At 40.8% G+C, this 24,774-nt stretch overlaps 1 protein-coding gene across 1 annotated transcript in view; it reads left to right on the top strand.

Annotated features, from left to right (window-relative positions):
- LOC146614605 (ephrin type-B receptor 1-like) overlaps positions 1-19,484 on the top strand; it is a 150,608-nt gene extending 131,124 nt beyond the window's left edge. Inside the window, exons 15-20 of the mRNA XM_085376036.1 lie at positions 1,732-1,799; positions 2,436-2,583; positions 7,187-7,336; positions 15,592-15,788; positions 15,898-16,056; positions 19,373-19,484. Coding sequence (XP_085232162.1) covers positions 1,732-1,799; positions 2,436-2,583; positions 7,187-7,336; positions 15,592-15,788; positions 15,898-16,056; positions 19,373-19,484 — 834 coding nt within the window. The remainder of the gene's footprint in view (positions 1-1,731; positions 1,800-2,435; positions 2,584-7,186; positions 7,337-15,591; positions 15,789-15,897; positions 16,057-19,372) is intronic.
- Positions 19,485-24,774: the final 5,290 nt, after the last annotated feature.

The following is a 24,774-nucleotide window of genomic DNA, read 5'->3' as shown; positions in this document are numbered from 1 at the left end:
AGAAGCCTGGAGAAGTATTCCTGGAGATGACTTGAAGAAATTACGAGAAGGTTTTTATAGAGTTTGAGTATTTGGCTATTAGACCTCAGCTGAAGCTACAAAGTAGAGCAGGGCCCAATGTTGCTAATAGGACAGGACCTCCTGGAATTTACATACAGGTGGTGGCAGAGAGGAAGCAGATGGAGATTTTGAGTTTCTGAGGAGACTTGTCACATGAATGAGAGTCTGAAAGGCACTATGGCAGAGAAGCATTGAGTCAAAGGCTGATTGGCTAGCAGAAGACGTGCAAAAAGAAAATGCTCAGAGTGATGATGACAGAATTAAGTTTGAAAGCGTGGAAAAGCCGAAGTGATGTAAAGAATAGACTAGCAGCCTGAACACTCAGGAATGCAGACAGATGAATGTGAAAAGCTTTTCCTTATTGAACTTCAGCATAAACTGCATTTCAGGCTGTGATAAACAATAAAGGTGGTTGTGCACCTTGTTTGCTTAAATTTATTTTAAACTAGCTGACATCCAGCTACATCTGACGGCAAAAAGGCTTTGTAGAATTTCCAGCTGTCTACTTTGTATTGGTCCAAAATGCCTGCTGTAACACTTTTATCACAGCGTTTCAATTAACTCTTTTCAGGGTGGTTTTCACACATGCACTGCTGCCCTGAACTTTTCTGTTCGTCACCCGACTGTGAGCTCCGTGTGGGGAAAAAAGCTAATATCCCACATGGTCACAGTAAACAGTCTTGAACCCTGCAGATCCTTTGTACAAAGTCTATGTGATGTTCAAGAGAAGAGTGCAGGTAATAATCTGGAGTGGTTATCTTGTTTCCTGCCTCTTGCACACCCTTTCCAGGACAACTATCTAAACCAAACGGGGCATCTGAAGTATAAAAAAGCGTTTGAAGGGAACTCTCTACGGTTGTGTGCCGCATGTGAGGAAGGTCAACTGCAGATCACTGCCCAGAGTTCATGTGTGAAAAATAGCTTAGTAGTAAAAGCATTTGTTATATTAGTGTTGACACAGTTTGCAATTTCTTGGTCCCTTTTTCAGAGTTTTTTTAATTACCGTTATTTATTGAAGGATAGTCGTCCTTTGAGTATATCACATTTACACACCTGGAAGCTGCAAATTTTAACCACAGTCTGACTTGCTGGGCTCTAGGGGGTTAAAGGCCTTTCCTAAGGGCACCACAGTGGTTGTAAGGAGGGAAGGTCAAAGGGATTCATTTTCACTCTTCCACCTCGATCTTAGCCTTCCGGTCATAAACCTGTTTCTGTAACCTTCTGGCCAACACGCAGCAGGAAGTGTGCTTGAAGATTTTAGTGTGTCGGTGTATGCAAAGTTATTAAAATAGAAGTAAGAAGCAATAGTTGGGTTTCAGATGCTGTATTTTAAGCCTGTGCCAGCCTCTGCCAACACGAACACAGTATGAGCAAAGAAGTGAAAGCAGAAAATGGAATCTTGCAAAAGATTAAGTTCAAGTTTTTTCTTACTTGCATCATCTTGATCAAATTCTTTTTATGCAACTGTAACACAACGTACCACATTTACACACCATCATCTGTGCTGCAAATAGGGAAGGGGATGGGGGGGTAAAAAATGTTTTTCTCTTATGACATTTTCTGTGAAGTGGTAATAAATCTTCTTACCTGCAAGATTCTTTCTAAAGCACTAAAGTGAAAAAACCTGATAATGGAAAATAAGAATAATCCTGTCGGTTCATGGTTTCACAGCAAAATGATGGGCAGTTCCCAGTGATCCAGCTGGTTGGTATGCTGAGGGGCATCGCATCTGGAATGAGGTACTGAGACTCACACCCAGACGCACACACACACACGCGCGCACACATACCCACTACAGAAATCCATTTTACTATAAAGATGGAGAAGAAACTTTTCCTAATCTTTCAGACATGGGTATGAGGATTTAGATTTCTTTTGGCGATATCAGTTCTTTCAGATGTTGAGATTTCATGTGGTGATATTCGTGCTGTCTGGTCATGTACATCAGCAGCTTGAGATGCGCTGTCTCCACATCCTGACGACTCTGCACGGACACATACATTGATATGAGCACATAAACACATGCAACCTCCGCTATACGCTGCATTTGAATCCACTGGTAAAACTGCAACTTTTCAGCTTGGCAGACTGACAAATGCTCACACACACACACACACACACACACAAACTCACGCACACTAGAGCCTATCTGTGTTAAATGCAGGCTGTGATAGCACAAAAACATGTTACTGTATACATTAAATCCTATTCCTGTTTTATCGAAGGTAGCTGGCAGTGATAACATGCACTCACAGGCAAACACACACACACACACACACACACATAACTCTAAATCCCATTACCTTTTTATAGTAGCCTAGGTAGCTGGCTACAGATAACACAAATTCATACAATAACTCCTGTTGATGTTACAGGTACCTGGCGGAGATGAGTTATGTTCACCGGGACCTGGCAGCTCGAAATATCTTGGTTAACAGTAACCTCGTGTGTAAGGTGTCTGACTTCGGCTTATCACGTTATCTGGAGGAGGACACCTCTGACCCCACCTACACCAGCTCGCTGGTACGTAAGCTAAAAACACACTAACGCTTCCTTCTGCATTCCTTCATTCTGCAGACCAAAGGTGGGCAAAATGTTTGTTGCAGTGGTAGCTTTTCTTTACCAGGATTCTGGCCTGTTACTCACATTTATTAAAAGGTAAAAAGATGCACCACTTAAGAACTTTGGTCTGCCACAGTTTAACACACAGAAAATGAAAAGTCTCTGGATTGGTGAAAATGCAAATTTTAACCATTTTACAAGTAGGTCAATCATTTTAAAATAAAGTTTTCAGTTCAGTTCTGTCATTAAGAACTACCAAACATTTCTTCCCTTTAAATAGATTTCAGTATATTGATACACTCAATATACACATTATTAGGTACACCTACCTAGTACCTCTTTTCCCTTCACAACTGCATTCATTCTTCGTGGCACAGATCATGTTGTTAGTGCCAAATTCTGACCGTACTATCCGAATGTTGCAGCAGAATTTAGGATTCATCAGACCTGGTGCCATTTTTCTAATCTTGTGCGTTGTCCAATTTTGGCAAGCCTTTGTGAATTGTAGCCTACCACGTTCAGAGTCACCTAAATGCATGTTTACTTGACCATGTCTTCTAATGCCTAAATGCATTGCACTGCTGCTGTGTAATTGGCTGATTAGGCATTAGGTTGTGTTGATGAGCCGTTGAACAGGTGTACCTAACAAAGTGGCAAGTGAATGTACACAGCAAATCCAGCATGTCCAAATTAACACTGTCGGATTTGATTTCAACACTATTAAAGTGTCTATATGGGTCCACACCAGAGAGTGTTAATTTAACTCTTTTTGGAGAGTTGGTACGTTAACTCTGATTTAGTGTTAAACACCAAATCTGTCTGGAGTTGATAATTTAACACTTGGTGTTAAGAGTTTATATATTAACTCTCAAAGAGTATTTTAGTTTAACTACGTAAGAGTTATCTTCTAATTCATTCTAAAAAGCGGGAATTTTACTGTTCTGAACTTCTAGAAATTTCTTTTGGAAATAAACATTTACTAAAAAGATGCAATGGTTTTTGAAAAACATTTATTCTGAACTGTGCACCACAATTTCAAAACATTTTCTGAAAGATGTAACAGTATACATGTTCTCACTTTCATTAGAATTTTGTTTATCAAAAGGTCTGACATGGTAAATGCAAATAACAGCATTCTCATCACTTATTTCTTCAATACAATATGCATGTCCTTCATTCATCCCTTTGTGGAACTTCAACGCACTTCTGCTCTCCCCCATATTCCATCTTCACAAGCATATCCTGTGCGGAGATCGAATAAAAATTAGTTGACACTAATTAATGGCACAAATAATCCAGTAAACAATTGCAGCACAGTAAAAAGGAATCCTCTTTGAGCCATTACTTGTGTAAAGTATTTTCCCAAAAGACAAAGACACAGGCAACAGGTAATACTGAACTAAATGTAAAACCGCAACCTTTTTCATTTTTACCTAAACCGTGTGCACAAAACTCTGGAGGGATCTATGCTAACGTAGAACCCAGTCAGGACGTCTGCTACTGCTGTTTGCTCGTTTTGTTTTGTTTTTTTATGGGCGATCGTTTTCAGGCTTCAAGCAGCACCATTATACCAACATTTCACATTCTAGACATTGTTTTAGGTATATTTGACCAAAAGTTTGACTGAAAATTCACATGCAAGCTTTTTTTCAAGGCTGTGGTATTTGCCCGCAAACAATACCTTTCAGCTAGCTAAAACAGAATATTATGCTATCAGCGAGCAACATGGCTAATGCCTTTCACACAGCTTTGTCTCAACTCCAAAGAGCCACAGAAGTAAAAGCTCATAACAATTGAAACAATCTTTGAAAAAATGACTTACCAAGCATGGCAAACAACTCAAATATGTAGAGCAAAATGTTCTGAAACGGCTTCACTTCAGCTTCGATTGGAGCCGTGCTGGGGGCGGAGTCTGTGAATTTACTCTGTTGGTGTCATAGCCCCTCTAGGAGTTCAGAGTTAAGAGGTCAAGAGTTAATGTTTCCATTGTAACACCTCCAGATTTGACAGAGAAACACTCATTTTTAACACTCGATTTTAACTACTATCATTTTACACCTCAGAGTTACATTAAAAGAATGTGACTCTGCTTAGAGTAAAATTAACTCTACTTTTGCAAGGAGACTATTAACACCAAAAAATGTAACACTTTTGAATTTGCTGTGTATATAGAATATGTAGGAAAGGGATACGATTTTTCCTATCCAAACCATAGGGGTTTCAATTTGTAGTCCATTTGTAGTCCAAGTACTGTCGACCAATTATATTTGGCAGTCAGAACTTTCTTTGTCATTACTCATCTACCTTATAGAGGCCTTTATATAAAATGATTGAAATGTATTTTCCATATATATACATACTTTTATATGTTCAGCAATTTGACTGTGATATGTGTTGTTTCCTACACACTTATCTGTGTGGTGCAGCCAGTCTGGAATCTTAATTAAGACTAAACTGATAAAGGCCGGATTGAAGTTTGTCCTGCGGGTGGTGAGTTGGACATTTTAGAAAGACTCAGCTTGTCAGATCGCCGGTTTGTCACACCGATTTTTTTATCAATCTAAGCCGGACTTCACGGGCCCGCTGCCGTACCTCAGCTCATCTGTGCTTTGAGCTGAATGTTAATACTTTAAATTAAAATGTGCTTGACTGATTACATTAAACATGTTGTCACACACTGCTTGAAGGTAACAATTTGTGTTATTTGTTTCTGCCGCTTCTCACTCGTCCCTGTGGTTGTGACTGTACTCACAAGCTGCCAAGTAGCTTGCTCACTAATAAAAACTATGTTGAGCCACTCATGATGTTCATGTTACAGTTTAGATGCCTTTGCACACAAAAACGTTCACTGAGTCTTTTTTTTTATATCCCGCCAGTCCTGCATTGGCCATTATCCTATAGACCTATAGGCATAGACCTGGCCGTTCATATTGTTCACACATGTTAACCCTGAGGCAGATAAAAATTCAATTATAAGCTTAAGAGATCATAAATTTAAAACATAGCGTGCAGACAAATGAAAATTCACCGCCTCAACATATCCTGCTGACATCCGGCAATATTTTGAACTCGCAATGAAAAATCAGAGTACTGTACTCCATGGGAAGAATAAAGATTCAGGCTATCCTATTGGGAAACAAATATAATTCATAATTTAACCCTCTGAGGTCTAAAAACGGATTTATGCTTTTGTGTTAAATCTACAATGCAGGTATGTTGTAACTGCAAAACCCTCGACAGATGTGTAATGTACTTACACGTAAATGTAAGGACTATTGTGATTGGCCTGTTCAGTACCGTTGATTCATCCTGTGCATCCAGCTACGTTTTCTCTGCACTTTTTGAGTTCATTAGTGAGAAAACTAATAATCAGAGCCTCAACCTCACAACCTGACTCACAAGTCAAGAGTGGGCCATGGGACAAGGACATAAACACTAGCACTTTGGTTGTAGGAGACTACATTGGTTGCATCGTTAACTGGACCAAGAAGAAGTCTAAATTAGTTTTAAATCTTCATCAGTGATGTCACTGACTTAAACTTTAGCTCCTGTGAATCAAAAATATGTACGTTTTGTTTTTATTTCATTGCTTTCCAAGGTCTTGTTAATCAGGGAACAGATTAATTTTGATACATCAAAAACTATTCACATTATTTTTCCAAATAAAAATTCTGTTTTAGCCTTTCCAAGGGAAGGGTACAGCCTGGGAGTATTTTTGAATCTCCTTAAACAAAAACAACGTGACTCAATGGGCTCAGTTGTGTTTGCTTGCATCTATCTGTCGTGAAACACAGTGTTACCTCCTTACTAGGATAACACAGATTTGACAAGAAACAACAGGAAAACTAGATTAAACTGAAACACGCAAAGAAATAAATCCAAACCAATATTCAAAATGCAAACAAAACCCAGAGCACAAAACTAACCAGAATTAAAGACTAAAGTAAATACAGAGATCTAGGACCAGGGTGGGGTTAAAGAAAAGTTTTTGCTTGATGGATTAAATACACACTGCCTTAAACTCGTGTCGCTTGCCTGACTTAAAAAGGAGTCTATTAAAAAGAAATGTTTGTCTTAAGCATTTCCTTTAATATATTAAATTTGATACAGCAGCCAAACCAGCATATGGTAATGCATCCTTTTATCCTGGATTTCACTCAGCAGTCAGAAGGAAGAAGTTTTTGTTTACGCACTACTTTGTCTTCATTAGAAAAGATAACAGCAGGCAGATGTGGATTTGTCTACGTGAAGCAGGTGGATGCTATCAAGCATCTGCTTTGTCTACACTTCCACACTCGAGAACAAAAAAAAAGTAGGAAAATTCATGTTGCCTGCCCTCAAATTTCCCCTCAAATTTGTCATTTTTCTTTCTTTTTTTTAACACACGTGTGCATAATGCACAGTTTTCAACACCGTGTCTGATAAGAGACTTCAGCTAAGAACTATGTGACGAATACGTAAGCAGAACTATCAGGTATAAAGCTACAAATCCTTTTTTCCTTCCCTACTGCCCTTAGTTATTTATTTCCTTCTTTTCTTCCCCCCCCTTTTTTTTTTCTCTCAGGGAGGTAAAATCCCCGTGAGGTGGACGGCACCAGAGGCGATCGCCTACAGGAAATTCACATCAGCTTCAGATGTCTGGAGTTACGGGATCGTCACCTGGGAGGTGATGTCATATGGGGAGAGACCTTACTGGGACATGAGCAACCAAGATGTAAGTCACCACCTGCTTGCCTGAGAGAGGGCAAAAGAGAGAGAAAGAGACTCGTAGTTTGAGTTCTCACTGATGTCTGCGGCTGTAAAATATCGTGTACGTCTGCTCCAGCACGTGTGTGTGGCGTTCGGGGGAAGTGCTTGTTTGTTTCCTCCGTCACAGCAGGGCGTCTGCATGTCTAGGAAACACACATGGAAAATGAGGACATCAATTTAAGTGTCACAGAAATGTTTGTTCCATGAAAATCAGACCAAAAGGCAAAGGATTTTTTTTTCTTTCCTGGGATTTTCTTCTGGGAATATTTCATGGTAGTGACAGCTTTATTCCAATTACCTTCACAGTGTGAGCAATTTGCCGCGGCATTTCTTTACCTTGCGCTCTCCTTGTGTCTCGTCATATCACACTGATGTTTATTAAGTGTTCTGAGATCATTCATCCTGCCGTAGTCAGTTCACATTTACTGGTTTTGTGTTAAAAATGGTAACACTTTATCATAATATATATTCACACCATAACATAATAGTGGAGCTTGTGAGTAGTTGTGCATAAAGCAAACTGCAATGACAACCATAAGTGATGCAGGACACAAACACCTTTCACTACCACCCAACCCGTCGTCTTATTTGAATCTGTTTTAAAATCTGTTTTACCGTCATCACAGCTGTCAAAATAATGACTCTGGATTCAGTATTTGTTAACCATTTATACCTTTACAGTAACCATTCAGATAACAGACCAGTTAGCCAATTAGGAAATATCATTTCACCTCATTTTATTGTTGCTTTTTTAAACCGTAAAGGAGTCCTATTATATATTTAATGGTTATTATAAAGTGGTGCCAGAAACACGTGTACTTTCTTTAGGGTGAGAATTCAATTTATTTATTTATTTTATTTGTATTTATTTATTTTCTTGCCTGTCCCGTTTGGCTCTTTTGCCATCAGAATTATTGTCTAAAGGCGAAGAAAGATGCCCAACGGATTTACTTTACCAAATGGTCCATCCCAGCCTTGCCGTAATGGTCTATTTGATTCACCTTTTATTGTTTATTTTATTTTCACTTGTTAAATACGGGACAGACTTGACTGGGGAAAAGAAAGGGAAAGAAAAACAGCGGAGAAGAGGGACGGGGATAAAGGGCAAAAACAACAAAAAACAACAAAAAAAGCAGACAAAAAATACATATATCAATCACCTGGATCACCTGTTGAGAAAGAAAAAAGAGAGAACAAGCAGAAGAAAAAAAAGAGCAACATAATAAACAACATCACGATGATCTATGGGAATGTAACAGTAAATACTAAATATTAAACATTATTGTGCAGCACGAGAATTCAATTTAACTGTAAAACCCTAAAGGGGATGCAGTGCAGTCCATGAAAATGAAGGTTCCACAACACTGGACTGCTGACGTTTTTATTTTTAAGTTTCTGTTCTGAGAAGAAACATGATGTGCAGATTATAGTTACAGCACTAAAACCCACTTCAAATCACTGAAGCTTTAAATCCAAATTCTAGCTTTCTCAAATGATATATCTAATGACTTTGACACAAAGGAGGCTGGGGATTTTACAAGCTTCCAGTTTCGCTCGAGTCAAAACTTTAAAATACATTTTATTGCCGCAGAAAATCTGCCAAGCAGCTTCTAGTGTGTTTATTACCCCAGGTAAATATCTTCAATCAGCACCGTCTTAACTTTATTTCAGGAAATCACAGCCCCGCTCCAGCAGCATTTACCTGGCTTTAGACCTTGTTAACTCTATATATAAAGTTTTCTTTGTAGGATGAACTGCCGAGAAGTTAATCAGTGGCAAGATCCCCATCCTAACTATAAGACTGAGACATAAGTCTTTATTTAAATCATAAAACTAATTCATTTCTTTATTTTTCTCTGTGGAGCACCATTTTCCCCATGTAGCTTCTATATCACCTTAAACACCTCTTTCCCCTTCTTTCACACATTCACATTTTTCTCCCCTTGCAGCTCCCCCAGTCTTCTCCCCCATGCTTGCTCGCAAGCAACAGAAGCAGCCTATGCAGCAGTAATGACACAGTCAGTATAATGATAGAGACAGATTTATAATGGCAGAGACTGCGTATAATGATGGTGAAAGTGTGTGTTACCACTAACGAAGGTCTGCCGGGGCATTAACTATGCATGAATCTCACACCCTAAACTCACACATATGACACACACCCTGCTAATCCACACACACACATGCAATCATACATGTGTAAAGGCATGCACACACACACACACTTACACACACATGCAATTTCAAAGAACACGGAGCGGGGAAATTGTCAGCGGAGCCACTGCAGGTGCTGTGTTCAACATGAATTAATCATGAAAGAGACCTGTGATGTTTCACTACATTCGCTGCTATTTTGATTGACAGTGGTGCTTAAAGTGAATTTATGCAGCACAAAGCCCGAGAAGTGTGCCGGGGTCAAGTAGAGTTCACTCAGCGAACAGACAAATCCCCCGTGCTGCATTTACAGTAGGAGAAGCACCGCATTACCTCAGCTTACCGCGAGCTAGACTTCCAACTACACTGAGACAGACTTGTTACTTTACATTTACAGGGAACTGTGACAAAAAGAAGAAAAACACACACACACTAAAGTATTATTTCATTCTCGCACTACTGTAGAGGTAGAAGTTTAGAAGTTTGGTCACAGACGTGCAAATCACAGCCAGACAAAAGGTGGAGCGAAAACAAAGTTTAGTAGGTCAATGATCAAAGCAAGGAGAGGCAGAGGAGTCCGAGGGGGCGAAAGCTGGCAGGAGTAAGTCCAGATACAGGCAGAGGTCATACATAAATGTAGGTAGGCAGGATAACATGACAAAAAGCTGGACCACTCTGGCAGGAATGCAAAGCAGAAAATCTGGCAGTACTGTGGTTACAGGGCAGAAAAACAGGAGCAGGTGTGCCGGTGGATGTGGAGGTCAATTGATGGGGTAGGGTGGGTACACACCAGGGATTGTGAACCAATAAACAGTGAGCTGAAATAACTGTTGAGGCAGTGATTTGTAGACAAAGGGTCTTAGTTTTTTAATTTGGACAACCATTTTTTCTGAATAATCTGTTGCCAGTACACTGGGTGGGGATGTGGTGGTCGAGATGGCAGAGGTATAGAGGTATAGAGATAGTTTAGTAGTAAAAGTAGTTTGTAAAAATCGGCTGTCTTGGATTGACTGCTGAAACAAATCCCGACCCTGACGCTGACAGAAGTTACCTCAACTAAATGGAACAACAACTTCTAAACAGCTCATCTCCAGGCTGTTCAACCCATATCGGAGTGCGTGGTTCTTATGTCAGAAGAACCACCCGCTCCCTGTAGCACTGAGTGATGGCAGAAGGAGCACAGCTGTCAGAAATCCCAGCACTGCCTTTCTCGGGTGATGTTTGCATTCTCTGACAACCAGCCATAGGTAGTAACCATCACTGACGGTTCCTCACTGGTATAAAGTCTGCAACCAGGTAGCTCTTAAGTGTGTATATTCTTCTATCTTCCCACGATAGAAGAATATTCCTCTATAGCCAAGGGAACATGCAGCGTCTTTGATACCTACCTGGCATTGAGTTTGAAGATTGAGGCCAGACCAAGAATGTGGAATCACATGAAAGGTGACCGGCTAGGGCAAATTTTAGACCAAGCTCAAGGAAAACCGAACTCCTCCTTTCTGACACAATTGCGCAGACAACTCCAAAAAGTTGGGACGTTTCTTTGGTCACTGTGACCAAAGAAAAAGATGCTCTAAGCACCCTCACCACAAGCCTACATGAGATAGCTCCTCGCAGTCAGGACAAGGCAGACACAAAAATCTTTCAGCACGTCAGGGTCAGATATTCTTCTAAGAGCCGTCAGCGTTCGACCAGCCCTTAAGGAAATTCGTGTGCAGCAGTTGTTGATTGCCTTTGGCTACGGACAGAATCTGAAGTCGATCCTTGTGCATGACCTTTGCCTATCTCTGAGACTAGGGAACAGCAAAGGGATTCTCTTCTTTCATGCTTTCACGGGCTGTGTTTTGTTGTTTCAGCCTTGCCCATCAAAGACAAGAAGACAGCTTAGCAGACATGGGGGAGTATATAATGAAGCGTCTGATCACTTCGGCAAACTCAGCTAATATCCACCAGCAGTGCATGTTGACATGTAGATATTAGAAAATTTTGTGGACAAGATATATAACAGGTCCAGTACATGACCTTGCAAACCTAGCAACTCTTTTTCAGTGTGCAGCTGCAGTTTCTAGGACCCAATACGTTTGAAGAAATGCTCCAGTGTTGTCTAACTTGGATTTGTCTATTTTCATTTACATTCGGCAGCTAATGTAAAGAAATGTAGTTTTCATAAAGCACGAGAATAACATCGAGTTTCCTCAGTATTGTTGTATTGATACTTAAGTTTTAATTCAATTTCTGCATTTTCCTTTGTTAGAAATAAACAGAAAAGCTCTGACAAGTCTTCACTAGGCCAAATCAAGTTTTACCTCAGATGTGTCATCAGTACAGTTCTGCCATTTATTCTCTTTTTATGTCTCTTGAGTATATATTAATCCACCTTTAATTTATAAGGCAGAAAAAGAGACTGATTGTATGTGTCTAAAGAGTGTGAAAGATGACAAGAAAGATGATAGTAATTGGATGTCTGAATCTGCTAGACAGAACATGTATAAAAGATGATAGAAGGCACTTTTTAAACCTTCGGGGCACACCACAATGGGAGTTTTAAACATTACAACGATTGTAATTACAGCTGGGGAGAAATAAAAAATAATAATTTCACAAATCTGACACAGGGGGCCGAATAATTTCAGATAATGGTTACTAAACGTGATATTTCCTTTCTTTGATTATTTTTAGAGTGGCGAGGCAGGTAGTTTTAAATTCCATGATGTTCTGGATAATTACATTCTGCACTCAAAGGTATCCTGACACATCTAGCACAACCTCTTTGCTTTACAAAATTCCTGCCTAAAAGTTTTCACAGGGAGAAAAAAAATCAAAACTTTGAAAGAGCTTTATCATTCTCAGTACCTGCACTGGCGTGATGAAATCAAAAGCTCCTCTGTGTAAAACTACCTGCCTTGACATCTGAGACTGCAGCAGAAGTTACTGCTGCTTAGAGATGAATATCTGGATATACTGTGCGACTGCACGCTGTGTCAGGATGAAGTTCTTAAACGGAAATTGGATCCTCTTAACTGATCCGAGTTTTCATTTTTATGTGGTTTTAAATAAAGCTGAACGAGGTAAGATTGTTCTATAAAAATATGCCTGTTTTTATCGACTGAAATCACAAAGGAGCCATAACACAGAAGACGTTCCACTCTTTGCCGTATGGCGGTCTGCCTGAAGCAAGTGACAAACAGCAGCGAGAGAGATCGACTCAGGGGGATGATCTTTTTAGCCCTTTAATATGTCGCACATCACAAACCTTCATATTTATGAAAACCTACTTTTGTCAAATGTATATCAAAAGCGACTACCGTATTTCCCGGACTACAAAGCGCACCTGAATATTAGCCGCACAAGCTAAAATCAGGGGAAAATCCTGTTTTGTACATACATTAGCCGCACCTGACTAAAAGCCGCAGGTGTTTCAATGTTGACTTATCATATGTAAGAGAATATGCACAAAGGGAATTGTCAGGAAAGAGATGGCTGTTTGGAGACACACCCCTTTTATTAATATTTTGAAAAACAAGTTATGGGTACATATTTGCATAACTTTTTAGGTATATGTAAAAGTAGCGGTAATTACAAGTACGAAACATGTACTGTGCTTCATAAATGAGTAACAAATGTAGTACATAACAATAACCTACAGCACACCAGAAAAATAGATTCGGACTACCTTTTAGGCTCAGGTGCAGTGACACGGCTTTAACAAGAAGAAAAGTCAGTCATTCACCACCATCTTCCTCTTCTTCCTGCGCACTAAAACCACCAAAGTCCTCTTCTCCAGTGTTGGAAACGAACAGGCTCAGGGTGGCTTCGTCATCCACTCTCAGCTTCTTTCCTTCGTTGTCACTTTCAAAACCAAACAAATCCTCGTTGTCAGTGTCAGAGTCGAACACCCTCAGAAGGGCCGTGGCGGTGTCCTCCTCTCCATCATGCAGCAGTCCAGCCCTTCGAAATCCGTTGGTGATCATGGATGTTTTCACACTTTTCCACGCTGTCAGATTCCACCGGTGGAGTTGAGCATGACTTGCTTTTCGCAAGTTTATTGCCGCTCGTCATCCACGCCTCCGGCTGAACGTGTAGCGCTACTTTGAAGTTTGTTTTTCGCGCTACTTGTACGGCACTATGTTGCCTGGCGGATGGACATGTGACCAACATACCACTCTTGAACCCCGATACTGTGTGTCTGATCACATGCCCTTCCGCCAGGCAACGTAGTGCCGTACAACAGCGGAACAAACAAAACAAATCGTCTTACGATATGACAAAAATCACGGACAATCCATAGAAAAGCCGCACCTGACTAAAAGCCGCAGGGTTCAAAGCTTGTGCAAAAAGTAGCGGCTTATAGCCCGACAATTACGGTAAATACAGTGCAATACTATATATCAAGACTTTAGGCTTTGATTTGGGCTAATTGGCTGACTCTTTTTTATATTGTTAAATCCCTTGGCCTACAACTGGGCGCTTTAGATACTAGATATGTGCTTATGTGTCAGTCAAATATCACCATATCGGCTGATATTAGCCATGGCGATCATCATGGACGTAGCTAACATGACATCACTCATTGGTGTCTGAATTCCGTCTTTTATGTTTCATCAAGCACCAATGATTAGATGCAACATTACCATCTTGGTTGGTGACAAAGAGTGTCTGGTCTGACTGTGAAACTGGCTTGTGACTGACAAGTCATTAGCCAATGAACATTCAGGTTTCATGCCATAGATAATCAGCCATTTGAAATATAGTATAACCGACATTAAAAACACAGATTCAATATTTTCAGTATGATCCAAATCCCAAAAGTGGCTGAGACCATAAATTCTGCGGGAAAAGTTTTTACAGAGGTCAAGGCAAAAAGCCCCTTTTCCAAATTTCTGGAGGACCGGAAGAGTTTTTGCAACCACAACTATCGCCATCTGGTGGCCTTTAGATAGAATGCAGGTTTATGCTACTTCCATGTTGATTTCTTTTTGTTGACCAAGAAACTATATGCATGTTTTTTACTGTCTGTATTGCCAGTGACTGTTATAAATTGCAATTATAAAACTAAAGTAGCAAATTAAGATGCCCAAATGGTCTATAGAGCTATATCATTATCTAATTAATTTCTTCAAGTTTAAAAGTCTAGAGATCATTTAGAGATGACTGCTACCATATCACCCCAATAGAGAACTTTGCTCTTAGGGTGCTGGCTTCTGCCTCCCATTCTACTTTTTTAAAAGTAGAATGGGAGGCAGAGCCTTCAGCTTTCAGGCTTCTGTGAAGGCAGCTCCCAGTTTGGATTCAGGAGACAGACACGTCTCTACTTTTAATATAAGGATTAAAACTTTCCTTTTTGATAAAGCCTATAGTCAGGGCTGGATCGGTTAGCCTGGTTTGGTGTTGGGGGCACTGAGTGTTTCTTCTTCACTCTGTTTCTTTTGCACTGTATGTCTTTTGTCCCGTCTTCCTCCTGTCACCCCCTGAGCCTGGTTCTGCTGGAGATTTCTTCCTTTTCCCTTCCCACTCTCATCAATTGCTTGCTCATGGGGTGTCATCTGATTGTTGTGGTTTTCTCTGTATTAGTGTAGGATCTTTACCTTACAATATAAATCACACTGAGGTGACTGCTCTTGTGATTTGGCGCTATATGAATAAAATTGAATTGAATGTACATTGTTTATAAAATAAAATTTGGCAGTTGAACTAGTCAAAACCCAAACAGGTGGGAGATAGAGCTGGACTCTTTGGAGCGTGACCCTTGTGATGTGATTGGTTTTGAAAACTTCCTGAACACAAAAGTACCATAAGTTAATGATGGGGAGAAGGAAAGCTGTACAATAGTAGGTCTAAAGGAAGTACAAATTAGAAGGGGGAAAATAGAATACCAGGAATAGCACGGATTTAATAAGCTACATCTTTCTCATTAAGCCTTGCCAAAGCTTTATTATAAAGATACTGATTATATAAGCTTTCCCCAGTGAGCCTTAAATATACATCATGCTGCAGTTTTCTTCTATAACCTTTTGTGGTCATTTGGGTCTTCTCCTTTTCCTGTGTGACTCTTCTGCTGTGCCCTAGGTGATAAATGCCATAGAGCAGGACTTCAGACTTCCAGCTCCCATGGACTGTCCAGTAGTGCTGCACCAACTGATGCTGGACTGCTGGCAGAAAGACAGAAACGCCCGGCCAAAGTTCCCCGATATTGTCAGCATGTTGGACAAAATGATACGCAACCCTGCATCTCTCAAAGCCGGCACCAACAACATGGTCCCTGGGTGAGCAGAGATACAAACTCATTTACATACACAAACACACTCTCCCTATCTTATCCCTCTGTTTCCCTCTGTTTTAAACTCCACGTTCTCTTGTATCTACTCTCTGCAGTCCTCCCCATCATCCCTTGTTAGACCGTGGAGCTCCAGACCTAAGCAGGGTGAGCTCAGTAGAAGACTGGCTGGCTGCATTGAAGATGACCCAGTACAGAGACTCCTTTCTGGGCTCGGGCTTCACCTCTTTGCCGCTCGTCACGCAAATCACAGCTGAGTAGGTTTAGCCATTAAATTGCCTCTATTTTTGTCTGTCTGCTTCTCTTTGCCTGAGTCTCACACTTAGCTGATCCTGCCAAGTCGGCATCTTTTTTGTTGGAAGACTGGTGGGGCAGCTGGTTGGCTGACTGTGTGAACACTTGTCTGTCTCTCTGTATCTGGCTTGCTTACTGCCATCCTTATTTTTTCTATGCCTCATGGTATAAAATGCTCCAAGTGCCATTATATTACAGACAAATAAAAAGCAATGTGTCCATGAAAGAAATTTGCACAGTTTAGCAGGGTTTAATCAATGATTCAGTTTTGTCATTAGAAGAGATGGGTTGATCACTTTTATCCTGTCTGAATTACCCTGCAAAGATTCCATATATGTGTGAGAGGTGTCTCTTTAATTCATTTAGACAGCTGCTGGGCCTGTCCTTAATTTTCTATCTGTGAATAGTCCACCCGTGGTTGCCGCCCTCACCTTTGACCAAAGCGCCAGACCTGGAGCTGGTCCCCATTGGTTACACTGTGGCTGTCTACCACTCCTAAAATAGCTAAAATAGGTCAAAAGCAGAGGGTAAATTTCACCAACGGGATTAATTAAGTGTATTTTAACACAGTTACGGTGTAATAAAGGCAGAGTTAGAATACTGAGTGAACTTTAAAATACTTTTCATGCAAAATGAATCACTAATATGAGAAAAATGGAGGGAATACCTACCTGAAGTCACTTTTTAGGAGTTTTTAATTAGGTATTCGGTCTCTAAAATAGTACTGATTTCAAATTTCTGCCCATGCTATGTTGCTATTACATAGCTAATATGTAATAATGTACAGTACAGTGCAAATGTCTTTGACCGCCCATCATTTCTTTATATTTTGCTGGTAAAATGGAGAGTAGCTGCAGCAGTTTTTGAAACATGAGTAGAAATTATAGCATATAAGCCCAATACATAGTTATAAATATTGACTTTCTTCATAAACATCAGTATTTGGAATGACCACGTTTATTCTTCAAAACAGCCTCAACTTTCTTAGGTAAGCTTTCTTGTGCTTTCTTTAAGTAGTCTTCAGCAATAGTTCTCCAGGCCTCTCAAAGGTCATTCACAGCTCTTCTTTGCATGTTGGCTGCCTTTTGTTCTGTTTTCTGTCACGATAATCCCACGCTGCTTCATCTGGGCTCTGCGGAGGTCAATTCATGACTGATAGTGTTCCATTGTGTATTTTTGTCTGTCCAAGTATGATTTTACTGCATTGGCAGTGTGTTTGGGATCACTGTCATGCTGAAAAATGAAGCTGTTGCCATTCAGGCACTTTCCAGATGGTATTGCATGGTGGACCAAAAATCTGATTTCCATCAGTTTAGACAGGATCCACAAACCCCCAAATTAGGACACTTTGCTCTGCAGATGGTTTTAGACACTCACTGCTGTAGTTACTTTCTGACCTCCTCTGAACATGTTAGTGATGATTTGAACAAGAAATTTCAAGTCTGTATTCATCACTCCATAAGACCTGTTGTCACTGATTTTCAGTCTAGTTCTAGTTCTTGTGTAGTTTTGTATGATTTAGCCTTTTTTCCCTGTTTCGGTCCCTAAAGCACAGCGTCTTGACAGCCACCTTTCCACTGAGACCATTTCTGATGAGGCTTAGGCGAACAGTAACTGGAAGGGCTTCAAGATGCCTCAAATTTTCAGTCTAAATACATCTTTCTGCAATGGATGGTGTACCTATTTATCGAATTAAGAAAGGAAGTTATTACACAGTATATGCTAATGCAGTAAACATTCAGAGTGTGTCTAAACCAGGGCTGTTTTTTCTTAACAGCTAACACTTACAGATATCGCCAAACATGCAAGCAATCACAAAGCTACTGTACTGAAAGGAGGACAGCTCTAAGGATACACTCACTGAATGTTGTGTGTGATTGTGCCAGTTCAAACTGTGGCTGCACAGAACGGGCAGATTGTGGGTTGCAGCTTTATGCAACCCACAATCTGTTATTTGTTACAGAAAACCAAAGCCATCCTTACATAAGAACTTAGTCAAAAATATAGTTTGGACTTCTCCACTCATCTTTGTGAAAACCAGTTTGGCTCGGATCAGCACCTCTTCAAAGTTTGTTAATTTTTTTTTAGGTTACAGGTTTTAGTTTTAAGGTTAAAGCCGGTTTAGGTTACAGTTCGGATAATAGTGTGGCACTCAGTTGCGGTAGTTAAACTAGAAGCAAGAGACATGAGAATGCATTAATGTCAATAAATGTCCTTTCAAAGTTAACCCACAAACATGCCCGTGTTTGTGTATGTGTGCCCCTGCACCCACGCACAGACTGGAGCAGGCAGCAACAACTCCTGACTGACAACCACTTTTAGCAAAAATATAAGAGCTGCTCATCGAAACAACTCGGCACTGCACTGAGGCAGGATTTGTGTATTGCGGTTTAGGCTTCGACACTCTGGCCTGTCATTCACTTTCAATGGGGTGACGTCATGCGTTACAGAACTGAATTGTGAATTCATTGCTTTGCTCTTTTTGTGGTGTTCATGCTGAATCCTGAAAAAAAAAAGTTTTTCCAGTCCAGTCACATTTATTCAGATCCTCCAGCCATTCAAATCGCTTTACAAATCCCGAGAGCGAGGTCCATTTCAATATCAAAGTGTAGCCGAAGTTGATAGTTGTGGTGAGCCATTAGCATTAACTGAGCTAGAGCTAGCTTAGTTGATGCTAGCAGTTTATTGAAGCTTGTCAGTGAGTGGTTGTTGTTGCTATGACAATCGTGCCTACAAGGATGGGTGCCCCTACACCTTAGTCACACCCACTTTATAACTCAGTGATGGCCTCTCCTGTATCTTCCCTGTTAGTTAAACACAAGCTACTAATCTGTAGCAGTTACAAACAGACTCTACTACATGTTCAAGCTGTTGTGAGCACTGGCACCTTTTCTTGGCCAGTTAAAGCGCTGCTCATGTTTACTGTAGTGTTGATTTCCTGGTTTACAATCCTACAGACAGCAGTTCCAATGATAACCATATAAAAATTGATTTTTTTGTGCCTTTTTTGGGTAGTGACAGTAAACACAGGAAGCGGGAGGTGGGTCAGGTGTAGCAGAGGGCCTAGGATGGTAAAATGGTAAATGGCCTGTATTTGTATAGCGCTTTACTAGTCCTTAAGGACCCCAAAGCGCTTTACACATCCAGTCATCCACCCATTCACACACACATTCACACACAACACTGATTTTGTAAATGGTGTACTACATGGAGTGTTCAATTTATATTTGATTGTTGTTATGAAGACAAAACCTCATATCCGTATCTCTGTCTTCCCAGAGATCTGCAGAGGATCGGAGTGTCTCTAGCTGGACACCAGAAGAAGATCCTGACCAGCGTGCAGCTAATGAGGCACCAAGCCGATGATCAGTCTCCCACCGAATCCGTGTAGCCACACGGGGGAAACACTTGACCTGGGTGCAGTCTGTGAGCGAGCAGGCTGTCCTATACTTCAGTTTTTAAGCTCATACAATTAAGTTTGCTGCTTTTGGAGATCTCAATCACTTCACGCGCTTTCAAAAAATCATCGTTAGCCATTTGTGTGTCTGCATGGACAGATCCGTCCCCCAGTGACAGGATGGACTTCTTTTATGCCATTTAGCTTCCAAAACGAAAATGGCTCCTGGGAGAAATTCAGTGTAGATGCATTATTCTCACAAAGAGTAAAAACAAAAATAAGTGGGGAAAAAAGGAAAACTTACTGAGCATGAGGCTCTAAAATCATTACCCCCCTTTTTCCACATGCCAGCGTAACTGTGAATGCTATCACTGAAATCTACAGACCATTTAAACCATCTTGAATTAAAGGAAGATTGTTTTGTTTTTGTTTTTTTTCATGAGGACACAAAACACTCTGCTTTGAAGAAAGAAGTGGCTGAGCAGACGTTTATATGAAGGGGCACAAACCGGACCAAAAGACTGACAAAAAGGGTTTTAAGAGACGAGACGCGCGAGCAGGCTTGTTAAATCCAGAGACTACTTCAGCGTGTTCCTGAAAAATTGCTACCATCTGAATCCTGACAAGAGCCAACCGTTTAAAGGGGACCTTTTTTAATAAAAAAAAAGCTATCTTCATATTGAAGAGTTTGTACATATTTGTGATACGGGATATGTCTTTCCTATTTGCTCACTAGCGTTTGCGTTCGCTAACAGCAACAGACAGTTCAGTGTCGCTGGAGTATTTGTGACTTCTCAACGATTCTCTTCCCCGCCTGAATCATCACTGGAGCAAATTCTGAAGTGCTGTGGACTGCAAACAAAAAAAGAAAGAAAATAGGTTTCAGTGTTCTGGTTTTTTTCTTCTCCTTCTTTTTTTTTTGTACTTTCCATGCAGCCATGAAAAGATAAACTCTTTCAGTGAAAGTGCTACCAGGGCCTGGCCTACTTAAAGTACTTAATTCACAGAGAACTCATAATGGATGATGTTTCACAATCAGCACAAATGCCCACTGAGTAAAGCCAATTAGAAATATTCAAACCATAGTGGTATGTCTCTCTTTTCTGAGCCAGGAATCAAAGCGCATGCATGCTTGGTGGCGCAGAAGAATAAAGCAGCTTAAGACTGTGGGTACTGTGTCATTACCAGTTATCGAGATTGCACCTGTTGTGAAAGCGCCGCGGTGTCCAGAGAATCTTTAAAAGACACCAAAGGTATCCAGTGTTCTTGTGATTTGGCTGCAAATCCTAAAGCCGCCTGCCAGCCAAGCACAAAACCAACCAGAAATCCAACGCTCATGTTCTGTCCACGCGTGGAAACAGATCTTCCCGTCTAAACTTTGTCATGGCCGCCATCCAGGTGGCATTCATCGCTCAGCAGCAGGCAGCCATGCAGGACTCTTTGTTTTCATTCATTTTTCTTATTCGCCGGCTGCCGGACACGTTGCCGTCAGAGCCCGTTTTGACAGTCTCATTTCCCGATTGACATCTCCGATTAATACCGCCGCGTCAGTTTGCAGATGAAATGACAGGAAATGACCTATCCGTGTTCCTCATCTGCAGACGGCAACCTTTTCAGTGTCAGAGAAGAGATAAAGAGATCAAACAAGAAGAGATACAGTGAAATACCACATGCTTTCAGTGAAGAGGCAAAACTGGTGACTTATTTATCTTTTTTTTTTTCTAAATACTGAAGCTCGTCCTAACAAAATATGATATAAAGAAGGCCTGATCTCACTACAGGGCACACTGGTGGAGAAGCACTGGGAGATCTCTTTTATCTCAGCGCTGAGCGGATTACCAGCTGTGAAACAACAGCAGGCTCGCTCTGCCTCCAACCACCACCACCCCGCCCAACAAAACCCCTCTGGTCACACGCGTGCACGGATTACCCATCAGCACCTCTGATTGGATGTTATGATTTTATTTGTCATCCGCTGCGAGCTCGGGCTCATGATGACAGAAGTGACAGTTGTTTGCTTTTAACACGCTTTCACTGCTGCATGGCTCCTACAACAAAAACAAACAAACAAACAAAAAATGCTGTGTTTGTGTTTGTCTCGCACCACCGCTCGCCACTGCTGGGATGCCCCAAAGTCTTTTTATTTATGAACACTGACATTGAAGGGGTCTGTGGCTTTTCTTTTCTTTTTTTTAAACCCAAGAAGAAGAAAAAACAAAACCTCCAAACATTTCAGTTTGCACTTGTTTCCCCGAAACTCCACTCCAACGGCACGGCCCGCAATTGCATTTGTTGCCTGGCAACAGCAGCTTATTGAGCATTTTATCAGGAAGTATTGAGATCAACTGGGAGCGTGTCAGTAGTTCATAGGCATAATTCGTTGTGAATAGATGCCTGTGGAAAAAAAAGAGAAAGAAAACAGTTTCAGCCCTGGCTCCGGGGTTTAATAAAGAGCGAGACAACTAGTGCGCCCTAAAAGCTCATATTGAATGCCACCTAAGAAAAGAATAGACGAAAAAGAAACAAAATTCATGCAGAGGAAATGAAAACTATCAACACAGACAGGCATCTTGCTGCGTTATGCAACATCTGTAGTCGAGTGTGTCTGTTCTTCCGATTCATGTTTTTCTTTCTTCTCAGCAAGTGTAAATGTTAGTTTTGGGAACCATTTCACATGTTGCTGTGTCAGTGTTTGTGAAAAAACCAAACCAAACCCCAATGAAGGCATAAGTGATCTATGACACGTCTTGTGTTTATACCGTTGCGTGTCTTGGTTCAAGCACAAGTGTTCGCCACAGAGGGGATACCTGGAGAAACCTCAAGAGGATGATTTGAGTGTTAAAGATGGAGTTTGTGAAAGCAGGTTTCTGAGTTAAAAGCTAATCCACCCTGAATCTGTTGCCTACAAACAAATCATAATAATAAAAAAGAAAGGAGAGCATGTAAACAAGTCAGGAGCCAGATATGTAGCTATGCTGTCTGTAATGTATGCTGAATTCTAGCTTGAGGCTAAATTGTGTTAAGTTTTAGATTTTTCTCATTTTCTCTCCTATAGAAAAGTTTTTATTTCGAAAGAAACAGTCAATCATTGACATTTTTTGCTATTTCTACACACACACACACACACACACACACACACACACACACACACACACACACAAGTGAGCCGAGCTAAACTAAACAAAGACAATGAAATGTGATGGTAAAATAAAATGATGAAAAAAAATATCTCCCACTCACTGTCAACTTTTTAAAAGTTTGAAGATGAAAAGTTTGCCTAAGACACTCGCTGTGTCCCAGTTCCACATTAGAAACTAATTCTAGTCTGAAGAGTGTGCGCCTGCTGGAAAAGCAACAAGAGAGAGTATAGTCAAAAAAAATAAATAAATCAGCATGCATGCACAAAGAAGCGAAGAAGCGTAGTGACAGCTTGCTAAAAATGAAAACTAATCGTGGATGGTGGCAAAGTAGCTCTGAAAGCACGGCAGAAAATAAGTGTCAGACAGGACGAGGGAGATATTTTATACGTGTTCGTGTGAAGTTTAATTAGCGCTGACATTTAGAAGACCCAGTCTGGTTGGCGTACGTCGCTCTGTGGATGGGATCATTTCTTGTCAGTGTGAACCAGTTAAAGGTGCCCTATCTGGGGACACTGCTGGCAGAAACGAAATGAACTCATCTTGTGCTCCGAGTTTGATTCGTACCAGGACCAACCACGCTTCACTGCCAAGTCATAAGCTTGCACATTGGGTCACACACTTCTCCCACTCAGCATTTTACGTGCTGAGAATCTAGCCAGTGTTAAAAATGGAAGAATAACCTTAAACAGGGTTTTGAACTCTGTTGAGTCCTGTGTGATGGCTTGTTTGAAGCAGAGCAGATGGTGACTTGTTTTCCCCTCTATGCTTGCCATAGCTGTATGTGTGACTTTGCTGGTCATTACTACAAACCACAGACTGTGTATACAACATAGAGGTAGGCACTGGGTATAAAAAGTGGAGGCAGTGCCAAAGTACCTTAAACTGTCTTATTTAATATAATGCAATGTTCATTTACTAAATTATAGTCCCATTTAGAGCTAAATAGATCAAGTTGGGTATGCTTTTTTGCGTGGCTACATTGTCACTGCTGTACACTGCTCAAAAAAATTGAAGGACTACTTTTTAATCAGAGTGTAGCATCAAGACCATTAAACTTCTGGGCTATTAATCTGGCCAGTTAAGTAGTAGAGGGGGTTCTTAATCAGTTTCAGCTACTTTGGTGTTGATGAGACTAACAGGTGGACTAGAGGGGCAACAGTGAGACAACCCCCAAAACAGGAATAGTTTTACAGGTAGACGGATATTTTCTCCCTTTCTGGATTTTTTTTTTTTTTTTTACTAGTTTTGCATTTGGCTGGGGTCAGTGTCACTGCTGCCGGCATGATAACCTGACCTAAATCCAACAGACAAACTCTGGGACATAATTTTTCAGTTCAGCTGATGCTACAAGGTTGCACTTCAGACTGTCCAGGAGCTCAGCTACGCCCTGGTCCAGGTCTGGGAGGAGGTCCCTTCAGTACACCATCCGTCTTCTCATTAGCAGCATGCGCCAACAATTTCAGGCAAGCATACAAAGCAGACGGGGCCAAACAAACTGCTGAGTACCATTTTGAGTCAGCAAAATGACAGTTTTGCAAAGCAGACCAGCTTTCCACATCACAATTTCATGTCAGTTGTATTCTTCAATCCAGCCCTCTGCAGGTTGATCATTTTCATTCCCATGAAATGATGTGGCATCCTTTCATTTCTAACACATTACCCAGTCCATATCAGTATAGATATGCAGCATGATATTTCTCCTGTTGATATCTGCTGTGTTTTAAAGCGTTCCTTTAATTTTTGGAGCAGTGTATAAGTGGTGTATGCAACATTTGCCCATTTTTTTACAAACGCAGTCCAGTTTTCAATTTAAAGTTTAAAGACGACGTGGTCGTCCATCTTTAACTGTGTATAACAGACCTGTTGGCTGCTGCTGATGCCAGCAGACATCCTCACTGCCTGAGATACTTCCTATGTGCAGAAGATTGCCAAAGACACCAATTGGGAACTTTAGGACTGCTGTAAGGCTTGTATCAGAGTCAGTCAGCAAACTCAGTGCTTGTTATCCTGTTATCTTGTGACTAGTTTTCCTTCTGCATGCAGAGTTTGCTGATGCTGGCTGCTGCAGTCATGCTGCAGCCTCGTATTCAGACTACTTTTCAATGCCTAATAATTTATTAGCACAGTAGTGTAATAAGTGTTCA

This window comes from Diplotaxodon limnothrissa, linkage group LG17 (assembly GCF_057381915.1).
Source record: "Diplotaxodon limnothrissa isolate DT_005_m linkage group LG17, D_limnothrissa_male_GT1.1, whole genome shotgun sequence".
Taxonomy (NCBI): domain Eukaryota; kingdom Metazoa; phylum Chordata; class Actinopteri; order Cichliformes; family Cichlidae; genus Diplotaxodon; species Diplotaxodon limnothrissa.
Note: the sequence above shows the minus strand (reverse complement) of the source record. Positions and strands in the feature narration are given on the sequence as shown.